The sequence below is a fragment of the Pollachius pollachius genome (assembly GCF_949987615.1).
Source record: "Pollachius pollachius genome assembly, chromosome: 8".
NCBI lineage: Eukaryota > Metazoa > Chordata > Actinopteri > Gadiformes > Gadidae > Pollachius > Pollachius pollachius.
The window spans coordinates 18,135,058-18,158,586 of NC_136941.1; the positions used below are offsets into that span (position 1 = coordinate 18,135,058).

General features: G+C 43.3%; 3 protein-coding genes across 3 annotated transcripts; 1 reads left to right on the forward strand and 2 right to left on the reverse strand.

Annotated features, from left to right (window-relative positions):
• On the forward strand, nt 1-1,197 carry LOC307079141 (putative G-protein coupled receptor 173; the record flags this gene model as incomplete). The annotated part of the gene is made up of 1 exon (XM_079741254.1): nt 1-1,197. One exon carries the CDS (start codon nt 1-3, stop codon nt 1,195-1,197), a length of 1,197 nt encoding a protein of 398 aa, XP_079597380.1.
• Nucleotides 1,198-4,605: 3,408 nt separating this feature from the next.
• wdr13 (WD repeat domain 13) lies at nt 4,606-10,625 on the reverse strand. The gene is made up of 10 exons (XM_079741240.1): nt 10,586-10,625; nt 10,071-10,157; nt 9,723-9,954; nt 9,233-9,342; nt 8,840-8,970; nt 8,436-8,743; nt 7,303-7,483; nt 6,911-7,052; nt 5,838-5,956; nt 4,606-5,398 (listed from the first exon to the last, which is right to left on the reverse strand). The coding sequence occupies exons 2-10, from the start codon at nt 10,109-10,111 to the stop codon at nt 5,214-5,216; spliced, it is 1,449 nt and encodes a 482-aa protein (XP_079597366.1). The 5' UTR covers nt 10,112-10,157; nt 10,586-10,625; the 3' UTR covers nt 4,606-5,213.
• Nucleotides 10,626-14,457: 3,832 nt separating this feature from the next.
• LOC307079142 (protein-serine O-palmitoleoyltransferase porcupine-like) lies at nt 14,458-21,414 on the reverse strand (the record flags this gene model as incomplete). Its single annotated transcript, XM_079741255.1, has 12 exons — nt 14,458-14,559; nt 15,454-15,564; nt 16,079-16,164; nt 16,323-16,386; nt 16,515-16,591; nt 16,734-16,834; nt 16,920-17,045; nt 18,029-18,159; nt 18,258-18,439; nt 20,823-20,866; nt 20,992-21,184; nt 21,279-21,414. The coding sequence occupies 12 exons, from the start codon at nt 21,412-21,414 to the stop codon at nt 14,458-14,460; spliced, it is 1,353 nt and encodes a 450-aa protein (XP_079597381.1).
• Between the last annotated feature and the right edge of the window lie 2,115 nt (nt 21,415-23,529).

Consider the following 23,529-nt stretch of genomic DNA (forward strand, 5'->3'; position numbering starts at 1 on the left):
ATGGCTAACCAGAGCTTCGCCATCGATGGCCCTGGTAGTCTCCTGGCGGTGTTGGCCTCGCAGAGCCAGGCCAAAGGAGGCAGCAGCAATGGCGGCGGCAGCAGCGGCGGAGGGATCTCGGCCTCGGACGTCTCCGCTTACTTTAAGCTGATCTTCCTGGGGTTGATCATCTGCGTCAGCCTGGCGGGGAACCTGCTGGTGTCCCTGCTGGTCCTGCGTGACCGGGCGCTGCACAAGGCCCCCTACTTCTTCCTGCTGGACCTGTGCCTGGCCGACGCAGTCCGCTCCGCCGCCTGCTTCCCCTTCGTCCTGGTGTCGGTCCACAACAGCTCCGCCTGGACCTACAGTGCCTTGAGTTGTAAAGTGGTGGCGTTCATGGCCGTGTTGTTCTGCTTTCACGCCGCCTTCATGCTGTTCTGTGTGGCCGTCACCCGCTACCTGGCCATCGCCCACCACCGCTTCTATGCCAAGCGCATGACCATCTGGACCTGTGCGGCCATCATTTGCATGGTCTGGACACTGGCCATCGCCATGGCTTTCCCGCCCGTGTTCGACGTGGGGACGTACAAGTTCATCCAGGACGAGGACCAGTGCATCTTTGAGCACCGCTACCTGAAGACCAACGACACGCTGGGCTTCATGCTGATGCTGGCCGTGGTGGTGCTGGCCACCCACGGCTTCTACGCCAAGCTGCTGCTCTTTGAGTATCGGCACCGCAAGATGAAACCTGTTCAGCTGGTGCCAGCCATCAGCCAGAACTGGACCTTCCACGGCCCCGGGGCCACCGGCCAGGCCGCAGCCAACTGGATCGCCGGGTTCGGCAGGGGCCCCATGCCGCCCACCCTGCTGGGCATCAGGCAGAATTTACACAATCAACACCGACGCCTGCTGGGGATGGAGGAGGTGAGGTCAGAGAGGAGGCTGGGCAGGATGTTCTACACCATCACCTTGCTGTTCCTGGTGCTCTGGGCTCCCTACATCGTGGCCTGCTTTTGGAGGGTGTTTGTCACGTCCTGGGCCATCCCACACAGGTACCTCTCCATCACCGTGTGGATGAGCTTCGCCCAGGCCGGCGTCAACCCCATCTTCTGCATCCTGCTCAACGAGGACCTGAGGAAGGTGCTGAGAGCGAACCTGCCCAACTACTGGAGGACTAAACAAAACCTGCCTCAGGATGAGGCCTACTGCATCATGTGATGCGGCCTACCACATCATGTGATGAGGCCTACTGCATCATGTGATGAGTTATACCTTATCATGTGATGAGGTCTACTGTATCATGTGATGAGTTCTACCTTATCATGTGATGAGGCCTACTGCGTCATGTGATGAGTTCTACCTTATCATGTGATGAGGTCTTCTGTATCATGTGATGAGTTCTACTTTATCATGTGATGAGTTCTACCTCATCATGTGATGAGGTCTACTGTATCATGTGATGAGGCCAACTACACCATGTGATGGGTTCTACTGCGTCATGTGATGAGTTCTACTGCGTCATGTGATGAGTTCTACTGCATCATGTGATGAGTTCTACTGCATCATGTGAGGGGGTCTACTGCATCATGTGAGGAGGTCAACTGCGTCATGTGAGGAGGTCTACTGCGTCATGTGATGAGTTCTACTGCATCATGTGAGGAGGCCTACTGCGTCATGTGATGAGTTCTACTGCATCATGTGAGGAGGTCTACTGCATCATGTGATGAGAGGACGGCAAGGCGTATATCCAAGATCAAATACATCAACAACAAAATAATAATTCATGAAGATAAACTACATTAATCAAAAAAAAGTCAAAGTGTAAGAGTTAAGTTATAGTATAATTTATGTTTGAGAGGAGCCCGGGCAGTAAACGATGCACCTTGATAAGTGTCCACGTCTGTGTTCTTTATTTTGATTAAGAATGCTGAGATTTCACTGAAATTACCTGACAAGATTGTGTTTGAGAAACGAGCAGAGAGGGAAACAGAAAAAAATAAATAAGTAAATTGGGTTTCACGGACTGTATGACAAATGTGTGAAAGATCAATGAAAAAACAATCATCAATACCAAGCCAGTATGACAGACACCATTTAATATAATGTTGCCTTATTTCAGAGGGTCATGTTGTATAGTTAGGCGTCTTTGGTGGGCCTGAGCCTGAAGAGATACACAGCGGACTGAAAATCTTTAAATTAATGTTTCAACAGACTTTCAATGGAGAATGTTCTTTTAATGTGGTTCCAGCAACACAACACACAATAACACAGAATTACGAATGGATTCTTTAATATTAACCCTAACGCCTTTTTCATAGGTTTCAGAGGAAACTGCAAAACATGAAGTGGAAAAGACATTCTTGGAACCATTTGCGAAGCGGTTATGCGCCCAAAGCCCTAACATGCTTGATGTTTTTGGACTTCATTCCGGGAGTGTCAGGATTATTTGTACTATAAAAAAATGCCTGTTTTCCTTTGTTTGTAAACTATACATGTTGAGCAGATGACACTATTTTGAAATATGACTTGATTTAATATTGTACAGACTGTAGGGATTAATATATTTCGGCTCTTTTTTCTATGATATTTGTTTGTGTGTGTGTGTGTGTGTGTGTGTGTGTGTGTGTGTGTGTGTGTGTGTGTGTGCATGTGTGTGTGTGCGTGTGTGTGTGTGTGTGTGTGTGTGTGTGTGATGGAGAGAAATAGCATAGATTAAGTGAGTGTAAGTGTGAAAGAGTAAAGTGAAAAGAAGGGAAAGAAAGATTGAAAGGGATTGAAAGAGATGATGGTGAAATACTGAAGATTGACCAAATGGTTCCATAACATGCCATTTTTATAGTAAATTTATTTTGTTGGCCTAAAGATACAAGTCTTTTCCAAAAAACATCCTCTAATTATTGCATCCTTGCAATTGCTGCAACGGACAATATTGTATGTATTTTGGGATTTAATCAGAAAACATTGTATAAATGAATGATTGTGAGCTGAGAAAATGTAATAAACCAACCTGCACATTCTAAGAAAAGGCCACTGATTTTAATGCGACTTTGATAATGACATGTGACGTTTTCTTTAAATATTGCTAAATAATTAAAATGGATTTTTTTTGGTTGCAAAAGATCCCCCTCAATTTAGTATTAATATTTAAACAATGCCAGATTTCATGACGGCCATATCTCTCGATGGCTACTATATTTGTCTTTAATTCAAATGATTTCATTTGAATGCGTGGATTACAGTTCATTCCAAATGTATATTTGGGAAATGCTTTTAAGATTTTGGTTGGGTTTGGGTGCACAGAAACAGGCTTTGACCAAGTTGGCTCTCCAAGTGAAGATTTATGTAATGAAAATGTCTGACCCATGTTGGGCATACATGCATATTTGTGCAGTAGGATTTATTAATGTGTACACTTGCACAACATACTGTATTAGCATGCATTTAACTGCATTTCATAGATCTGAGAATGGAGATCAAACTGTATAGCTGTTGGAAAGGCTTGGAAGTTCAAAGTGAAATGAGGTCCATTGTTTTTGTGTCTGGCAATTCCTTCGCAAGACAATATTATGTATCTGTACAGTTAAACTGAGTAGGTTATTTTGCCCACTCATTAATAAAGACTCTACTTTTGATGCTTTTTTTGTTTCGGGTTTGGTGAGCTGATGAAATACATGGACCACTCTGACAAAAATCAACCCAATGTAAAAGGAAAACAAGCATACAGATGCTAAGAGTTAGACACATCTCTAGTCTCACAAACAAGGCTTTAGATTAATATCTAGATTCTGAAGCTCCGATCTGGGTGAACAGGGCGTTTCACTTTCTGTTGCATCACTTGTTTGTGAAGAACAAGAGATTATTGTACAATCTGTTCTACATTATAAGAATAAGAATGTGCTTTATTTATAAAGCATCTTTCCTACTTAAGAATGTGGCACAAAGTGATGCTCCAGTTTACACCTTACACATTGCATTTGCCTTTAAGCTCTGTTGTGAAGCTTATGTATCTGGGGAGTATAAAGTCCTTCTGTGAGGATCTTTATGGTCCTCACCAACAACAGCACCACTTCTGACCAACAACGTAGCCTCTTAGAAATAAGCCTGATACCACAGTGAGGCCTTGTGCATTGGTCGTTATACAAATAAGTGTCCGCCCTGCTTAAGCAGTACACACACAGGTTGTGATGGTTCCAGCTACCCTGAGATACCGCAGTCCAGCTGGATCAGTTAAATATGGATATCCATTCGTCACTATGTTTATCCAAGAGGTAACAAGAATGATTGTATGTACAATTAACACATTTGACTTGGGATTTGCAGACACAAATATTTCCATGTCAAATACTGTTAAAAGGCAGGTCTTGCTGATGATATGGCCAATGTCGGGTACTCAGATGTTTATACATTCTGTCAAGAATTTCCTTCAAATGGTCAGTGCCAATCTTTCATCGATGCAAATACCATTAGGTGACTTGATGATCTTGCTGATCTGTGGTCATTAAAAAACTACATATTTTAGTTTTTATCTATACGTCTAGATCTAGATATACAGTATTCATCTCTTTCTCGGTTTTTCTAGCGACTCAAAGCTTCCGAAAAATAAAAGGACCACTCCTTACAGGAAGTTTCAGTAGTTTATTTATTCATCATGTTTGCATTAAATAAATTATATTAATCTGCCAATATCGTGACTTTAAACCAGCAAATGCAAATACACAGACACACATTCTGATTCATGATTCATTTCAAGTGTCGGTACAGACTTGTTCTGGATGTAATGCCATGCACATCAGACTACACCACCAAAGAAGAACTGCAGAAGCTAAACAAAAAAACACTGGATAACTCTCACCAATACCTACTGATGACTCACTTCTATGTCAGAGAGGACCTCTGAATATTGTAATGGAATGTGTTGAACATTGGTTTGTGTTTCGGTTCATATTCTGCATGTTCTAGATAGAGCGGCAGATTAAGGTTCACTTTACCATTGGAGCTGCAATCTCTTCTTATTCATGTTAAACTTTGCTAATCAGATGGAGTTGTTGCATTAGTGGTTCCTCGCCTTCCTTCACAAGACCATTCTTAAAAAGACCACCTCCTTCAACGTGTGCTGCCCTGTGGGCGTTAACTAAAGCCTGCTGCTACCAGACCAGAGCCTGTGTGGACGTATGCCTGGAAGGGGTAGGAGCGTATTGCAGTGCGTGGAAGCGTTGGCCCGTCGGGGCGCATGGTCACTTCTGTTCCCGCCTCCAGATGATGACCATGCCGGTGGAGTCGGCCGACGCCAGCAGACTCTCATCGCAGTTGAAGCTGACGTCCAGCACCGGGCCGCCGTGGCCCTGCAGCTTGTTTACGATGGCCTTGGTGTTGCGCTCCACGTCAAAGAAGTACACACAGGTGTCCTCGCTGCCCGTCACTGGTTATAGGATGGAGATAGGGGAATGTTATGAAGACATGACGGTGTCCAGGTTTAACTGTTGCACCAATTCTGATGTTAGGGATTTTTATATAACTAATAACTTGACTATTACAGCTTTGGATTATATTAAATTATTTCTTTATGTATTCATTTATGCAAATTACTTTTTGGGTCAAATTATGTAAAAAAAAAACATCTGAGGTTTAATCACTCAACCAATTTTTTTCTTATCAGATTTTTAATGACATTATGAGGCAACCATATCACCAAACGCTGAAACACCCCCTCCAGTCCAACTCCAGACCAAGAGTTTAACACGAGACGAAAGCAATACTTGCCCTCCCCATAATGCTTCTCTTCATCAGTTTCTGTACAGTACACCCTTGAGAAAACCATTTCCTTAGCGTTCCAGGGAGAATGAGGGGAGATGACCTACCGACGCAGGCTCCCTGTCTGAAGGACATGAGGGGGCAGAAGATGCTATGGACGTGCTGGGAGCCGTGCTGGATGGGAAAGCTTCTCTTCAGCTGCAGTGTTCCCTCATTATCCACCACCCTGTCCACAGCAGAACACCAGCCTCCAATCAGTTTCAAAACCACACCGTAGGACATGGAGAAAAGCATTACACTGTCATTGTGACATAAAAGTGTTCAGGGTTCTTGGTCTACGCCCCTTTGTATTAGTCAAGGAAAACAGAAAGAAATACAGGGGCGTTGTATACGCCCCTGTATTAGAACCCCAACAAAGGTACGCCCCTTATATTAAAAGCACAACAACAGAACAACACCACTGTCTGACAATAGTGTTGTCAGACACCCTACCTATACAGTAATAGCGTAACACTTTGACCACTACATTAATCACGCAACATTCTGACATGTACCGTAGTAACGTAGCACTTTGACATGTAGAGTAGTTACGCAACACTGACATGTAGGGTAGTAACGTAGCACTTTGACCTGTACAATAGTAATGTAACACTCTGACCTGTACAGTAGTAATGTAACACTGACCTGTACAGTAGTAATGTAACTCTTTGACCTGTACAATAGTAATGTAACACTCTGACCTGTACAGTAGTAATGTAACACTGACCTGTACAGTAGTAATGTAACACTCTGACCTGTACAGTAGTAACGTAACACTCTGACCTGTACAGTAGTAATGTAACACTGACATGTAATGCAACACTCTGACATGTACCGAAGTAACGTAACACATTGACCTGTAGAGTAGTAACGTAGTAGTAACACGCTGACCTGTACAGTGGTAATGTAACACTCTGACCTGTACAGTAGTAATGTAACACTATGACCTGTACAGTAGTAATGTAACACTCTGACCTGTACAGTAGTAATATAACACTGACCTGTACAGTAGTAATGTAACACTATGACCTGTACAGTAGTAATGTAACACTATGACCTGTACAGAAGAAAGGTAACGCTCTAACCTGTACAGTAGTAATGTAACACTATGACCTGTATAGAAGAAAGGTAACGCTCTAACCTGTACAGTAGTAACTTATTGAGGCAGGCGTTGACCAGCAGAGAGGGGTCCCTGGCCTCTCGGCTGATCCACGAGCGAGCAGATATGCTGCAGATGGAGCTGCCCTCGCTCACCACCAGACGCTTGGCTTTGGTCAGCTTCCCTGTGAGAGTGTGTGTGAGTGTGTGTGTGTGTGTGTAGGGGGGAGGGCACAAACAGCCGACACAAGCAGAAAAAACAGATCAACCCAATTTCCTCTGAACCACAGGCACAAATTATAATTTTTATTATTATCGTCCAGACAAATAAAAAAAGAAGAAAAACAAGGATAGTCAACTAGAGCACGCGCGCGCGCACACACACACGCGCACACACACACACACACACACACACACAGAGCTTTTGATGTCTACCTGTGGCCATATCAAACAGGAAGGAGAAGATGCTCCCGCGGTCGTCCCCGGCCCACAGGATCCGGCCGGGCGCATCAAAGGAGAGCGAGAGCACGCGGCCCGTCAGCTTACTGGAGCCCCCCTTCACCTTCTTCCCCGTGGAGATGTTCACCACATGGAGGTGGTGCTTGCTGTTCCCCACCTGCACCACACAGTCAACCAGGAAGCATCAGCCACCAGTTCATAACCTTTGCCAAGATTGAGCAGACCCCTGGGGATCCGTGTGTGTGTGTGTGTGTGTGTGTGTGTGTGTGTGTGTGTGTGTGTGTGTGTGTGTGTGTGTGTGTGTGTGTGTGTGCATTACATAAAGATAAAAAATAAATGAGCCTTTTTTCTACCAACGACAAAGAGTCCGAACACGAATTGTAGGTTGAGTTGGCTATGTAAAAATAACCACAGCAAGTGCATTCTCACTGCGCAGCTCCGCGCCATTCAAAAAGAGTGACTCACCCACCGAGAAACAAGAGACAAGAGAAAGAAGCTTTGGATGCACACGCCAGCCTGCGATGCGGTCATCAAAACAGTCGTCTATTAAAAGAGGAGCGGATCTGAGGCCACTGCGCTGTGTGTTCTGCTGGCAGCGTGCAGCGGCCATGGGGGGGGGAACAGCTCCCCGTCTAGCCTGGCATGCCAGCGCTCTTATGAGAGGCTCCTAATATGGCTCTGGTACCAGCCGACCGGCCCTTAATGAGACATACAAACCGGCCTTTTAATCATCAACATCTTCTGATGTGGACAATTTTGTGCTCATGGCAAACTGGAGACCAATAAATGATGGGCTTTGGTGAAGAGAAAATAGAAGTAGACACTAGCCAAGTAACCCTACTAACCCTCGCTGCAATAATAACGATTACCGTAAGACACCTGGCCATGAATATTCACGGGAGTGAAAACACCCACACACTCGTACAGCGCATAACAAAACAAGAGGTCAAAGTACAATCTTGTGTGTGACAATAACAATTATATTCAAAACAAACATTGTAATTCACAATTAGCATGTTCTGTTCTGCACAATTTCCTATATCCGTTATTCTGTTTCCGTACTGCTTCCTTCAGGAAAGAACATTGTCTACCATGACTCCCGCACTCACCACAGTCAGGTTGTTGTTCATGGGCTGGAAGGTGCAGCACAGCAGCTCGCTGGACTCGGGGTCCCGGACCTCCCGGATGCACCGCCCGTCCTCCGTGTTCCAGATGCGCAGCGTCCCGTCGAGCGACGTCGACACGATGACGTCGTTGCTGAGGGACCAGGCGAAGTCGGTGACCGGCCCACCGTGGCCCTTCAGGATCACCTTCACGCTGGCCGGGGGCGGCGACAGAGTCATGATGGACAGGGTGCCGTCCAATGAGCAGCAAGCGAGGAGGTGCTTGTCGTCATTGGCGAACTGCAACCGCGGAACTTAATCAGAGAACAAGGGTTGAAAAAAAAAAGCCAAATGAACATGAGATATTTATTAGTCGAAAGGCGACGGTACAAATACACAAAATAAATCACCTGCGGAGTCCACATGTTGGTCAAATATGTGGTGCATGCCAGCAAAAGCGTAGTTTTCGCTCAGGGTGGTGTCCCCTGCCATGGCCCGGCTGGCCTCTGCCACGGAGGTGGGCACCAAGCTGCCCGGGGGCCTGCAGCCAGCGGGAAACAAGAACAAACCCCGGAGGAATACAATCAATGAAATACACCTCACTGCAACGTCCTAAAGCTGACAACTCAATATGAAGGATGTGATCGTTACTCACAGAGACCATGCCATGACAGCTTACAGGCAGTAAATCTCAGGAGAAAGCAATAGCACTATGCAGGACCGAGTGAACCAACGCAGGACACGGCCGCGCGGGGAACAGACGGCGGAAATGTACCAGCACTGGGATTTATTCCCGGGGGTACCTTTCATCGTAAACGGCCCGGTTCATTTGGGCCTGGAGTTGGTAGGAGCCTCTGCTGACCGACCGGCGGTGACCGCGCGTCCCCTGAGAGCGAGGGTCCTCTTCAAAGTCCTGTTCAGGAGGAGCAGCAGCAGGAGGAGAGGAGCCAGACCGTGTGGAGGGAGTGAACGTGCACGCAACAGGGATTTCATTGGCAATCAACAAAACACACAGGCTGAGAGAGATATTTTTCCGAGGTTAATTGTCTATCCTATGTTTTTAATCTATATTCGTTATTATTAATGCCAGCCCCTTCCAACCAAGCTGCTCAGTTAAGTCATTCGGCACTGCTACAATGATCTCTGTCTCAAGAGACTGAATTGGGATCGTTCACGCCAAGCAAAAGTAGTCATCGCTACTTCTACCCCCCACCCATACTAGTAGATTTACATTTAGCTGAGCATGGACATATCTCACTGCCCCTCTCTAAGCTCCATTTCCCTAGGTCTGACCTCCATGCGGTCCAATGTTGTGCGGGAGCTGCGCACACTGCTGGCCCTGAAGCTGCTCTGCTCAGACAAGGGTCCGTAGCGCAGGGCCAACAGCTGACTGCGCAGCCTCAGGTACTGCCTGCGCAGACCTGGTTCATAGCCACACTTGGCATTCTCTCTGAGCAGCTGGCTGCGCCGGCGGATGTATTGGGTGCGGAACTGTGGGAAGGTTGGCGTGCGGTAAGCATTATACCTAGAGAAGGCAGAGACAAGACGTATGCAGACTTATCGACCAACGATTATGTATATACTGTTACACATAGAGCAGGCCTATTGATGACCCTCAGTGAGCATCCTGTTGCCTCTTACCTTGCGTCCACTGCCAACACCTGCTGCCAAACTGCGGCCATTCCACAAGCACTCTGGATGGAGGAGAAACCACTGCCGGGGCAGATTCTGTGTGTCATTGTAAATAACACAGCGGTTTACGCCATTACTTGAGTTGGCACATTAGACAGAGTAGGATGGGTAATGATTGGTAGATGACACCTACTTTAATGTAAACACAAGCTAGCACATGGGTTTTTATTGTGTATTTAAGTAAAATAAAGGGTAGGTTTGTAATGATAAAGATAGCCTACGTCATGGCTGGTATCAGGTGAGCCGTGCAGAAACGGAGGCCAGTGAAACACGACTGGTAGCTAACGCGCTATCAAGCTAGCATAATACGATATAACCAGATGCAAACATCTCATCTCTACAAATGTTTTTTAAAAACTAAAACCCACCATACAAAGCACATTTTAAGACACACATTTGAATACCCCTGCCTTCATTTTATTTATTCATTAAATAAACAGTGGAACTGGGTTACAATTGCTCACCTTCCTTAGCTTCTCTCCATCGCTGTTTGACAAGTAAGTCACGTGACACGGCCAACCCAAACATTGGGCTGGGAGAGACTCATGAGTTGGAGCGTTATCCCGGGCTGCCTCAACGCAAGCTCTGGTCTCATACTTCCCGTGAGCTGTATACGCAGGGTAACAGTCCCTGAAGAGAGAAGATTAGAAATATGAAAAGGAGAATAACAAAAAAGACAAGGCAAATAAATATGGAGATTTCTGACGAATGATTTTACGAAGCAATATCCGAAACATGTAACGGAAACGGATGTCCTAGAAGTCTTACCTTCTCTATCGTTGCTTAACCCATCTAAATGAAAGTCCCGCCCTGGCCAATAGCGCACATTTGGAGCAGGCGCACGCGGCAACCTACACAAGCATTGCATTCAGCACCATTTATGAGACCATTACATAATTATGTAATTCAGTTATAGAATCATTGGGAAATATATGCTTAATATATACTTCAATATAATTCATTGTTGATACGTTTTTGTTGATATGATTAAATCAAATCTCATCGAGCATATTGTGCGTTCCGTTAAAGTTGTATCCAGTGCTCCATTGATCTTCTATTTTTAAGTCTGATAAAAAAAAAAATAAGTGGATAAAACATGGCAAAAATAAGCCTTTATCAAAGCTAGAAATATTGCCAACACAGCGAAATCAATCATCAAAATAACCAAATGAGATACATGATAATTACATAGCGGCCTGCATAAAAGCATAGGCCTAGGCCTAGCCCCAAAGCATTCACCTTAAGGAAAATCATTGCCTCAAAGGTTCCTTGAATCGTTTCCAACACTCATGGTCTAGCCTCAAAGCTTATGTTTAAATGAGTCTATAACATGATAAAAATACAATCATACATAAGCATGTTGTAAATGCTTTCTTGTCCTAACAACAGTGCATGGCCACAGCGGCATCACAATGGTGGGATTAAAAGGTCAGCTCGGAGATTTCGCCTGGCTCAGCAAAGGCCCACAGAGGTGGTGGACCCGCACTCAGCTGACTGGGCTCTTTGCTTGTTGATGATGTTGTTTCCCGAAGGGGCCCCGATGACCAGCCTATTCACAGTGGCGGTCCATAAATGAGCGAGTTGAACCCCACACAGGCACAGCATTTTCAAATCACAGACTTTGGAACACAGCCAAGATGCCAGGAACAAAAGGTATGTAAAGGAAAACCCTTTAAGATTATATATTATATAGGACTATTATGTATTATTAAAATTAATTTAGGTGCTCACACAGTATTCTCATCCATGCCAATGTGTCATGTTGTAGTGAAATAAAATAGGTTAACCATGCCATAGCAAAATGTGTAACAAGTTAGTTGGCCTAGAACCAGAAAATGTATTTATTAACAACTTGAACCATTTCTATCCCTTTTCACAGGTAATAAATCGGACAAGAAGTCAGCTCCCAAGGTAACTGTGATTAAAGAATATACAAATGAGATTGATTAACTTGACTAGAATAGACCTGGAATTTCAGTCAAGTTAATCAATGGTACAAAAACAGACTGATTTATCATCCATCTCATCCATCCATGTGGTGTTTCCTTATCGTTCACATCATTCAATCGTTCCATTCTATTTACAGCAACCTCAGAGTCCTAAGGAGCAGCCGAAGAAAGGTGATCAGAAAGGAGATGATAACAAGAAGCAAGGAGGTAGGCATTAAACTAAGACCATATTCCCATAGAGTAAATCCCTTTACAGAGAGGCTCTGCTCACAGGCAGGATCGTTTACATTCAGACCTCCTTTACATGCTGAGGTTTCATTACCCCGCTGTGCGACTCCACTGAAGTGACATGTCCATCCTCCCCCAGCAGGACAGCCGAAGGGAGAGAAGCAATAACTTCCAGGCCTTCGTGAAGATGGCTTTGGAGACACTGCTGGGGTCCTGCCGTCGTAAGCACGCGGGTCCTCAGGGCAGGCAGGGCTGAGTTAACCTACATGGCTCTCCCCTCCTCCCCCCACCATCACCCCTCCTCTCCCTGGGCGAGGGTGTTTCAAACAGCATCTGCTCCCCCCGCAGAGAGGCCCAGAGCCCGACGTGATCTCCATCCATCACCATCTGCACTCACCCTCCACTCCACCCTCCTCTGCTCCCCTCCTCTCTTTCTTCCCTGTTTCCCTCCTTTCTCCGCTTGAGTCTGCTGTACGGCAGGTCCAATCAGGGGTCCGCGTACAGAGCAAAAAACACTGAAGACCTTCCCAGTCCTTCCCATCTCAACCCTACCTTCCCCCAACACCAAGCCCTTTTCTCTTTGCCCATGACCCTTGGAACATGATTGGCTGTCTAACGGTCCATTCATTCCTCTTGTAAATAAACATTGAAATAAACAATTATTTCTTACGCCAGTATGTTGTTTCCTCCTCTTATTAGACACAGGAAATCAGCAGAATCGGATAAACATTAGGTTTGGATGTAAATTGTATTTGAAATACTGCAGCATTTGCATAGGCTCCAATTTGTTAGAAACAATACAATTCAGTTCAGCATTTCAAATAGTTTGGGGTCATCATTTTTGCACGGCAGGGTGCTTGTGATATATCATCTTTAAAAAATGGGAAATATTGTGAGAATTTGTATGCTAACAAACATGAGGAGAATTATAGGATTAACACTTAAAACAGAATCGATAAATAAGACAAAATACAGCAAATACTGTGAATAACAAAAAATTATGGAAACAAATAAATGAAAACACACAACAACAATAAAAAATAACCACATCTTAAAAACGGAATACATAAATATATACATATAAATTAATATCAAGATAAAATGGAAGGTCTATAACTCTAGAACATAACTAGAACATTGACTTAAGGGTGATTTATGATGTTCTTTGAGATAAAGTTCACAGCTACCAAAAATGGGGAAAAATATATTGATTTCCAAACAGTGGTTTACAAACCCCAATAGGAAACACACAGGAAAATGTGATAAATGAAATAGGAATAGGAATCAAATTAGGGGCAAATCCTGATCACTTAAGTTATTTTAATAATATTCACATAATATTCACCTGTGGCCCTGCCCCCACCTGCGTTTGTTTTTAGACAGAGATGTCCACATGCAGGCTGATGAGAATGACCTCTAGCAGCAATCCCCTATTTTAGTTTCTACAGTACTTCTAAACCACTGATGTAAACACAACGAGTTAGTTATTTTTCACACTCTATCAAAAATTCACAAATAGGAAAAAATACTATTGTTAATAATAAAATCTGTCTTTATTTCCTAAACATGTGCTTTTTTTCTCGATCCAAAGGGAAGTGGTGGTTTACCTATACAGTACATGGCTAAAAGAGTAGAGATGTAGTAATTCTAAGGATAGATGCTATCACCACCAAGGAAAAATCCCACTGGACGGGCAACTCTCACAGTCGATGGCGAGCCCTAGATAAAGGCTACTCAGAAGTGTCCGGTGAAAACAAAACAAATCGCTGCCATGCCAACGGCTATTGATTGTGACTCGCAGAGAGCTACCTGAAGCTGTCGTCACAACTCCCAAACAGGTGGAATTAGCAACTGCAGCTCAGAGTTCAGGAAGAGATGAGGAAAAGGCTGGGGTGAATAGATCTAGAGTATATATATACAAGTATAAAACAGCCAGTCCCCAGGTTGTAATGGGAGCGTCTTGTTCCAGGCGTTCGGTCCACACAGCTTTTTGTGATTGGTTGGATCGCTCCAGAGTTCCCTCTGCCAGTCCCTGGTGTGACGAGCTCACAGTGGGAGGGGCGGGGGCGGGTGTGTGTTATGAGAGGCAGTCGTGCAGTAAGTTGTCCCCTTATTGCTTTCTTACTAATTTCCTCCCCGGTCTGCGTCCTCTCTCCCCACTATAGGAGGATGCGGTACAACACCCAGCTGGCGAACGCCAGCCAGTGGCTGCTCCAGCTCAGCTCCGACCACTTCTGGATGGTGTGGTGGGTCACGTCGTCCTACAGGAGAGCAAACACTGTTTTTCAATGTACAATACGTTTTTGTTCAAGGTGTGTCTAAGGACATACTTGCAAGTGTCCATAGACACGGTGTGTCTGTGGAAACTCCTTCCATGGTCGAAGCCTTACAGTGGAAGTGGTTCAACAGGTGAACCAAACACCGACATCAACATCAACATCAACATCAAACCTTTCATAAGGTGTCAGCAGTTTCTCAGAATACCTGACCCACATACAGCAATGTTTCTATGATGGGCAGTAGGCTAAGTGTTGCAATAATGTTTCTAAGAATAGCTCATTGATTCAATGTCACCCTATGAGACTAATGACCAGCAGGTGCTGTTGGGGTGCAGAATGTCTCGAATGCTCAATGATCTTGATGCCCAGCACAGTACTAGGGGTGGGGGAAGAATTGATTTTCGAAAACGGGAATGGATTTTTGATCTGGAATCGCTATGAAACGAGAATCGAATTTGAATCGAATCGTGACACAATAATTGAAATCGAATCACAAGATTCACACCCCTAAGGGGCAATCAGTAAATGCATTCTGCATACTGTGGCGTCTTTTGTAGTTGAAGGTTTAAATTAATCTTAACTAACCCGTTTCCGATAATAATTGATATCATTAAATTTGATATCAGTTAAAGATGTTTTCATCCAAAGCGACTTGAACTTGTACATACATGTCACTCAGCAGCAGGTTAGACTTCCTGCCCTAGAACACATGGACAAGGTGGACTGTGGACATTGGGGACTTAACCGAGGGCTAATTGGATGGGAGTCACCCCCCTAGCCACTACATGACTCAGCCACCATCCGGGGAGCCCTTCAAGTAACATGGCAGTTACACCTAACACCCAATGAGTGGGACGCAACCTGTGCGGAGCTGACCTCCTCCTCATCCATGTAGTCCACGCTGGAGTTGAACACAGAGCCCAGGAAGGTCAGGTGGAGCACGGCCAGGGCGCTGAACGCTGTGTTTATCACAAACACCCATATCGCCTGGCAACAAGAAAGACAGTGGCATTGATTGACGTTTTCATGATCATCACTAGGAATAATGCATATAAGATAGTTGAATGCAAATCCTTTTTCAAACTTTGTTGCAATTCAATAGCCTTTTATTATAGCATGGTTTATTCTCCAGACAATTTCTGCTGCTTTTGATGCACTTTTTCTCACAATCAGCCGAATGGGATTTGCTAGGACTTGAGCCAAATAACTCAGAAAAATGAACTCATTAGCGAGACAAAAAGAAATCCATTGAAGTGCTGTTTTGCAACTGCGGCAGTCGTTTTTGTTATGATTTCGTGGGCTGGCAGCACAATCCAACCTCTCAATTTACATCATAGCTTTCAACTGATCTGGATTCATCTTAGATAACTTGTTATATACTACTAACTTTACTTTAGTCGTGACTTTAAACATAGTTTGTCTTAATTATAAGGCACGGTCAAAGGCAATGCTTGACCAATACAAGGCAACGCACCAAACACAATCTCAAAATAAAAATCACCTTTTTGTTGTGATGAGTGCAGTTGGGCGGACATTTCTTTGACAGCACACACGCGTTAAAGATGGATGCCAGCCTTTTGCGTAATACTGAAAGATAGAACAACATTGCCACAACAACAACAACTCCTTGCAAGGTAAACTAAAGCACTGCAGTCTACAAAACCCATTCCAGCCAAGCTAAGCAGCTGCTCCAAACAATGCCAAAAGAGTCTCAGGAAGAAAAAAAAAAGATATGATATTCTTACCATGCTCAATGTACGTGATAAACCCCAGAGAGAGCAGCACTGCTCCCAGGTGAAAACTCAAGCCCTAACAATATCAGGAGGAAGAGACAAAGAAAGAAATGAGAACGAAATACGTCCAGTGAGACACAGAGACATGTCCAAGCATTAGAAAGCTGTGGTGATTATTAGCGTAAAACTAGAAACATCACTCACGTGCAGGAAGGCACTGGCTGTGTACGTCACCATGATCGCAGAAAACGTTCCGAACTTAAGAGCACTGGTGAACACATCTAGAGCACAAGAGACACACTCGTATTTAAATAAGTTGCATTAGCATTCCATTCATGAACATGAAATAAAAGCAACAAACAAAAGTAAACAGTGCAGTCCCAAGGGAATCCACTGCTGCCGGGAGACAAGAAGATGACTCACATGCGTGGAGGAAGCGAGACATTGGGAGGTTCCAGGAGGTGACCACCTCCACCATGGACCTGGGGAACTCAATGCTCAGCGGCTTGGCCACCGTCACATCCCTGGAAGTCAAAGCGTTACGCCGTTTGTTAGAGCTCAACTATAAACAGCTCTATGATATGTGCTACAGCTGAGAGTGATTCTGACCATTTGAGGTTTTCCTTCTCCTCTGTGAAGCCGGCTCCAGCCAGCGTTGTAGTTGTCTCGCTCAGAAAGCCAACAAAGTAATTACTGAAGTGAAAAGACACTGCGTTCTCGTACGCCAGCAGCCACCTGGGGGGTGTTAGTCATTACATGTTTTGTTCGAGTTTGACTTTAATGAAGATGAATGGATAAAAACAATTCTGAAAATGTTGTTTTTGGATTAACATACCTTGCTGATGAACCCCTAAGAACCAAAGGGATATATGAAATATGCAACGTGAAACGTTATAGACAATAAAATACCATACAGAATAAGAACCACATATGAAAGGCTGTAACTTTTTATAAAACCACCCTCCAATAAGGGGATTATTCAAAAGTTTTTGGGAGATTCAGTTTGTGGATCTTTACCTTAAGTTAATGAAGGCTTAAAACAATCATTCTCCACGCTAAATTCACAGTCAGCATGCCATTCATCATGTCACATTTATTGTGATTGGACGAACTGTTGCTAGAAGTACAATATTGTGTGTGATGCCAAATATTAATAAGCAAGCAATTTAGCAAGGTGTTGAGTGGTTGTAGTCTATGACCAAGGATAGAGAACAGTTAACCATGGAGCTTAGAAAATCGATGAGTAATAATCCTCGATAATGCCATTGACTCAGAATATGGCCGCACTAGCGTTATAATTTTATTTCATTGATTCATTCTCAAAAAACCGCTGTGACCAAAATATTTAAGAATATAGCTAAATGGTAAAACTGTAGTCTTCTGAACTTCACTATCCCCCTCATTTTGCACCTTACATTAAGTCTAAACATATTATAATTCATACTAAAAACCATCATGGTTAAGAAGTGAAACTATTGGACCACTCTGTGAACACACAGTGAGGGAGAATGATAGATTGGACAAAGGTTCATGCTGATACGCTGAGACAACAAAAACACACATTATCAACAAATACATTGAAACACTTACCTGATCTTCCTTCTCTTTTTGCTATTGGAAAAGCATGTTAAAGGGAATTAGATAAGGTTACACATTAAACAAAATGAGTCAGCAACTGAAGGAAAGCTGAGCAATATATAAGTGTGTGAAACACTCACCTGCGTAGTAACTTGTCCCCATAGATAGGTATGAAGTATGGAAAGAGGTAGGGTGCCACACAGTTGGATATAACAAGACAGAACTGGCTCTTCACCCAGCTGATGGACACTTTGAAGAACCATGAAAAGCTCTGAGCGGGAAGAGAGGAAAGATTAGAAACATTAGCCTGGATATTTCCTGTACCAAAATATCATGAGATTGATGTAAGCCAAAGAAGGCCAGGCTTACTAGTTTACGTCCTTCCAGGGCATCCTTGTAGCTGTTGAAACTGATCCAGGGACCGAATATGACGGTGCCCACAAAGTAAATGTAGCCCATGAACTCTATAGGTGAAGGCACACTTTTAACAACCCCTCTGTCGAGATCAAAGGCCAGCGAGATAGCCTTCATGGCTACCACCATCTGGGAACCTAGACATAACAACAACAACAACATTTGATGTAAAATATTAGATATAAAGCAATTGTGTACATTATGTGATTATGGGGTTAGATTAAGTGCTGAGCATGGACCCCTACTGGTTCATAGGTGGATAGTGTTACCAATGAAAATGTGGATAGTGTTACCAATGAAAACAGGTAATTCAATATAAAGAATGTGGAATATATCCTTTCCGTACAGAATATATATATATATATATATATATATATATATATATATACACACGTGGACAAAATTGTTGGTACCCCTCTGTTAATGAAAGAAAAACCCATAATGGTCACTGAAATAACTTGAAACTGACAAAAGTAATAATAAATAAAGATTTACAGAAAATTAACCAATGAAAATCAGACATTGCTTTTGAATTGTGGTTCAACAGAATCATTTTAAAAAACAAACTAATGAAACAGGCCTGGACAAAAATGATGGTACCCCTAGAAAAGATTGAAAATAATTTGACCATAGGGAAATGTTAAACTAAGGTGTGTCCTCTAATTAGCATCACAGGTGTCTTCAAACTTGCAGTCAGTCAGTCTGCCTATTTAAAGGGTGAAAAGTAGTCACTGTGCTGTTTGGTGACATGGTGTGTACCACACTGAACATGGACCACAGGAAGCGAAGGAGAGAGTTGTCTCAGGAGATTAGAAAGAAAATTATAGACAAGCATGTAAAAGGTAAAGGCTATAAGACCATCTCCAAGCAGCTTGATGTTCCTGTGACTACAGTTGCACATATTATTCAAAAGTTTAAGGTCCATGGGACTGTAGCCAACCTCCCTGGACGTGGCCGCAGGAGGAAAATTGATAACAAAATGAAGAGACGGATAATAAGAATGGTAACCAAAGAGCCCAGAACAACCTCCAAAGAAATTAAAGGTGAACTCCAAGGTCAAGGTACATCAGTGTCAGATCGCACCATCCGTCGTTGTTTGAGCCAAAGTGGACTTCATGGGAGACGACCAAGGAGGACACCACTGTTGAAAGCAAATCATAAAAAAGCGAGACTGGAATTTGCCAAAATGCATATTGACAAGCCACAAATCTTCTGGGAGAATGTCCTATGGACAGATGAGACAAAACTGGAGCTTTTTGGCAAGGCACATCAGCTCTATGTTCACAGACGCAAAAATGAAGCATACCAAGAAAAGAACACTGTCCCTACTGTGAAACATGGAGGAGGCTCAGTTATGTTCTGGGGCTGCTTTGCTGCATCTGGCACAGGGTGTCTTGAATCTGTGCAGGGTACAATGAAATCTCAAGACCATCAAGGCATTCTGGAGAGAAATGTGCTGCCTAGTGTCAGAAAGCTTGGTCTCAGTCGCAGGTCATGGGTCCTTTAACAAGATAATGACCCAAAATACACAGCTAAAAACACCCAAGAATGGCTAAGAGCAAGACATTGGACTATTCTGAAGTGGCCTTCTATGAGCCCTGATCTAAATCCTATTGAACATCTGTGGAAGGAGCTGAAACATGCCATCTGGAGAAGGCACCCTTCAAACCTGAGACAACTGGAGCAGTTTGCTAATGAAGAGTGGGCCAAAATACCTGTTGACAGGTGCAAAAGTCTCATTGACAGTTACACAAATCGTTTGATTGCAGTGATTGCCTCAAAAGGTTGTGTAACAAAATATCAAGTTAAGGGTACCATCATTTTTGTCCAGGCCTGTTTAATTAGTTTGTTTTTTAAAATGATTCTGTTGAACCACAATTCAAAAGCAATGTCTGATTTTCATTGGTTAATTTTCAGTAAATTTTTATTTATTATTACTTTTGTCAGTTTCAAGTTATTTCAGTGACCATTGTGGGTTTTTCTTTCATTAACAGAGGGGTACCAACAATTGTGTCCATGTGTGTATATATATATATATATATATATATATATATATGTATTCATGCATCTAGGCTGATGCTGTTAAGTAAGTAGTTATATATTATTTGCTTAGAGATAATAATATTGTTATTATTATATTATACTTAGAGATAATAATATGTTATTCAACAATATCTTTGCGATTGTGCCATGTTGGCAGTTCAATTGAATATGAACTTGCTGTGTTTACAATCTATTGCGCTTGTTAATCAGAATGCATCATTGGAGTATTTATTGCTGTTATTCCACGATTTTGAAGGACTCAAGAGAGTTGTAGTAAATCCTTAATCAATGTAAATATACCGTAACCTAGGCTAATGATAAACATGTTTTGCTACACCTCACATGACTTCAAGGTTCGGTTCTGTCCAGTTTACAGCTGACACCACAACTAACATTCCAATGCTCAAATGCTATCAAAATGGAGGCGGACATGAACAAGCTTTATAAATGCCTTGCCAAATGGATTAATGAGCCTACCTCTCATCTTATGCCAGGTGGTCGTGTCCATCATGTGCAGCTCTCTGATCACAAGACACACAAGACACATCCAATGTTAAACCGATATGGTGACGCAGGACAAACCCTCGCTGCAACAGCCCAGTCTAGGAGCACCGTGTTTATGTGGTTTTAGCCAGAGCACACCAACCCTAGCAGCAGGTAGATGAGGACGGTGATGGAGAGGAAGGTGCCTCGGATGCTGGAGTGCCGACACAGGAAGAGGATGAGGTAGCAGAGGAGGCTGAGGAGGACCACCCAGATCATGTGCAGCTCAAAGAACAGGTAGAGGGTGTAGAAGCCCCCCGCCACAGTGCTCAGGTGCTTCACAAATGAGGGGAGACCTGACCAAAAACGGAAATAAAGGAACATTAAAAAAATATGATCAAATCAGGTATACAATTATTGCCAGGCACCATGTTGGCTGCGCTCTCTCACCAAACATCCAGAGGAGTCGGCATAGCAGGCAGATGACCAACAGCTGCCAGACCTGCTCCAAGCCCTGCTGGGCTGTAGGCAGGATACAGCCATGGGTCAGCTCCTGGAAGAACTCCTGCCGGCTGAATGTCCCCATCACTAGCCTGTACATAGGAAGAAAGTCCAACAAAAATAGCAATAAAGAAATATTTGAATCCCCATAGTAGGCTTATATTTAATACTTAGTATAGACACACGGTTGGTAAATCAATGAGTCTTCCTTCTTCTCTGTATAACCTAAAATAGCTAATCAAGGCAAAAAAAAAAGCGCCACGCAATCCGTAACTAGAAGTGAAAGGATTCTCATTTAATATTCGTCGGCTGTATGGACTTGGAAAAAGAATATTTGTGCGCTCGAATGAAATAGGCCAATGCAATATTCAACTTAAAAAAAACAAGCCCGTGCGTGCTACGGGACCCGATATATGTGTATTTCTAAGTGTATTGAATAAATCGATGATATTACAGACTACTAACGTTATGCTCTCCGCAATGCAGGAGTTGACTCACAGCCCTTTAGCTACAACAGATGCTAACCACTGCGCCTCTCGATTTAGAGCTAAAGGTTCATACGAGATTGAGTGTCAACTACAAGGTGGCGATGGCTGCTGAACTTGCTAAACCTTGTCTGGGATTATAAGAACCATAATGACACTAAATGCAAGCGAGCTGCTCCTCGTCATTGAGCGAAACATGCATTTTAGTTTTAAGAGGGAAAACTTACCCTTTAATACCGCAATAAAAGGCGTGCAATCCGCGACCTAGCAATACGATTATGCTACCCTTACATGGAAATATTCGGTGCTTATTATGTCTGTGTTTTAGTCACATTCAAACCAGATGATGCGTATCTGGACTGGAGGACTCCCATTGTCACAGCATCAGCACCACTTGCCTGCCTGAGGATGCAGCCATGCAACCACAACATATCATCCAATCAGCCGCTTTGAGTGTAGGAAAAACAGCCAATCAAAATCGTTACATTGTAATAGCGGCGCCAAATAGACCAATAGCATTCGTCCAGCATATATGCGTGTAAACCGGTAGAGACGATCCCAGTTCCAGCCATTTGCCTGGACCTGGATGCTTCACATCAGCGTTAATTGCGGGGGAAGGCGGAAGTTTCAGTTCACATGGTTCAGAGCGCATAGTCGAGCGAGAGGGAGGGACTTTCGATGCAAGTATATCCGTTGCGTTACCTTTTTGGAGATTGCGTTGTCCCTTTTTCGTCAAAACTCCATATTTATTTACCTTGGAATTGATATTATTTTCGTTCCGGGGACTGTTATCCGTCTTAAACACTTCATAGGCAGTAAAGACACCAGACACGTTGCTGTTGACCGGGATAACGCTCAAACACAGGATCATCTCTCTCAGCCTACGTAGAAACCGGAACCTTAACCTCCCAGGCGTCCAAAACTTAATAACGATTGTTTTATCTTGTTTTGCCTATTTTAATATATTTAATTGGAGGATGCTTATAATGTAGAATAAATTCAGTTCATCGTGTCGTTTTCCTACAACCACAGACTGTGAGTTCCTATACCCTGGATTGCCCCGTTTATAGCCACGCTCAGCACAAAATCCTTAGCGCAGAGCTCTCATAATAAGGTTAGGCTACTGTGGGGAAATAATACATATCAATTTCTCATTAAGGCATTTTGGAAAGATAAGCACACTTCGATGCTAACTCTTAGGTCTAGGACAACCAAACAGCCATACTGTAGAAACTGGAGTGATTATTGTAGTTTGGTTAACATGTAGTCTAACGTTACCCATGGAAATCCATAAGAATTTATGACGTTAAGAAGTGCATATAATTTGCCTAAACTTCGACAATTACTTAAAATAGGAATATACTAATTGAAGTAAGGGTTAGCGTTGGGGTTGAATGATTAATCAGAATACATAGGGAATAACGATAGTAATAAGATCAGACTCCTCCATTATTATTCTGATAAGAATGCTGAATAACCTCTCTTCCCAAATAAAGATCAAATATACATGATAGACAGCTGTGAGCCTGATTACTTCATATTGAGTACAGGACAATCCCAAAATGTAACACAAAGGATCTAGAATGTTCATTTTTCTTAAACTTGCAGATCAACTTCCAGTCTTCTTACATTATGAATTCTGAAACAGTGCATGCAGAAAAGGGCTATTATTTATGCATAAATATTTTATTAAATCGAATACAATGTCATTCCAC

Bases quoted from the DNA above. Each gene is read 5' to 3' on its own strand.
- wdr13 (XM_079741240.1), bottom strand. From the start codon at position 10,111: ATGGCCGCAGTTTGGCAGCAGGTGTTGGCAGTGGACGCAAG. The intron at 8,744-8,839 runs GTGATTTATTTT...TCTCTGATTAAG, and splicing joins CCAACATGTGGACTCCGCAG to TTCCGCGGTTGCAGTTCGCC. The intron at 5,399-5,837 runs GTAGGTCATCTC...TCCTATAACCAG, and splicing joins CAGACAGGGAGCCTGCGTCG to TGACGGGCAGCGAGGACACC.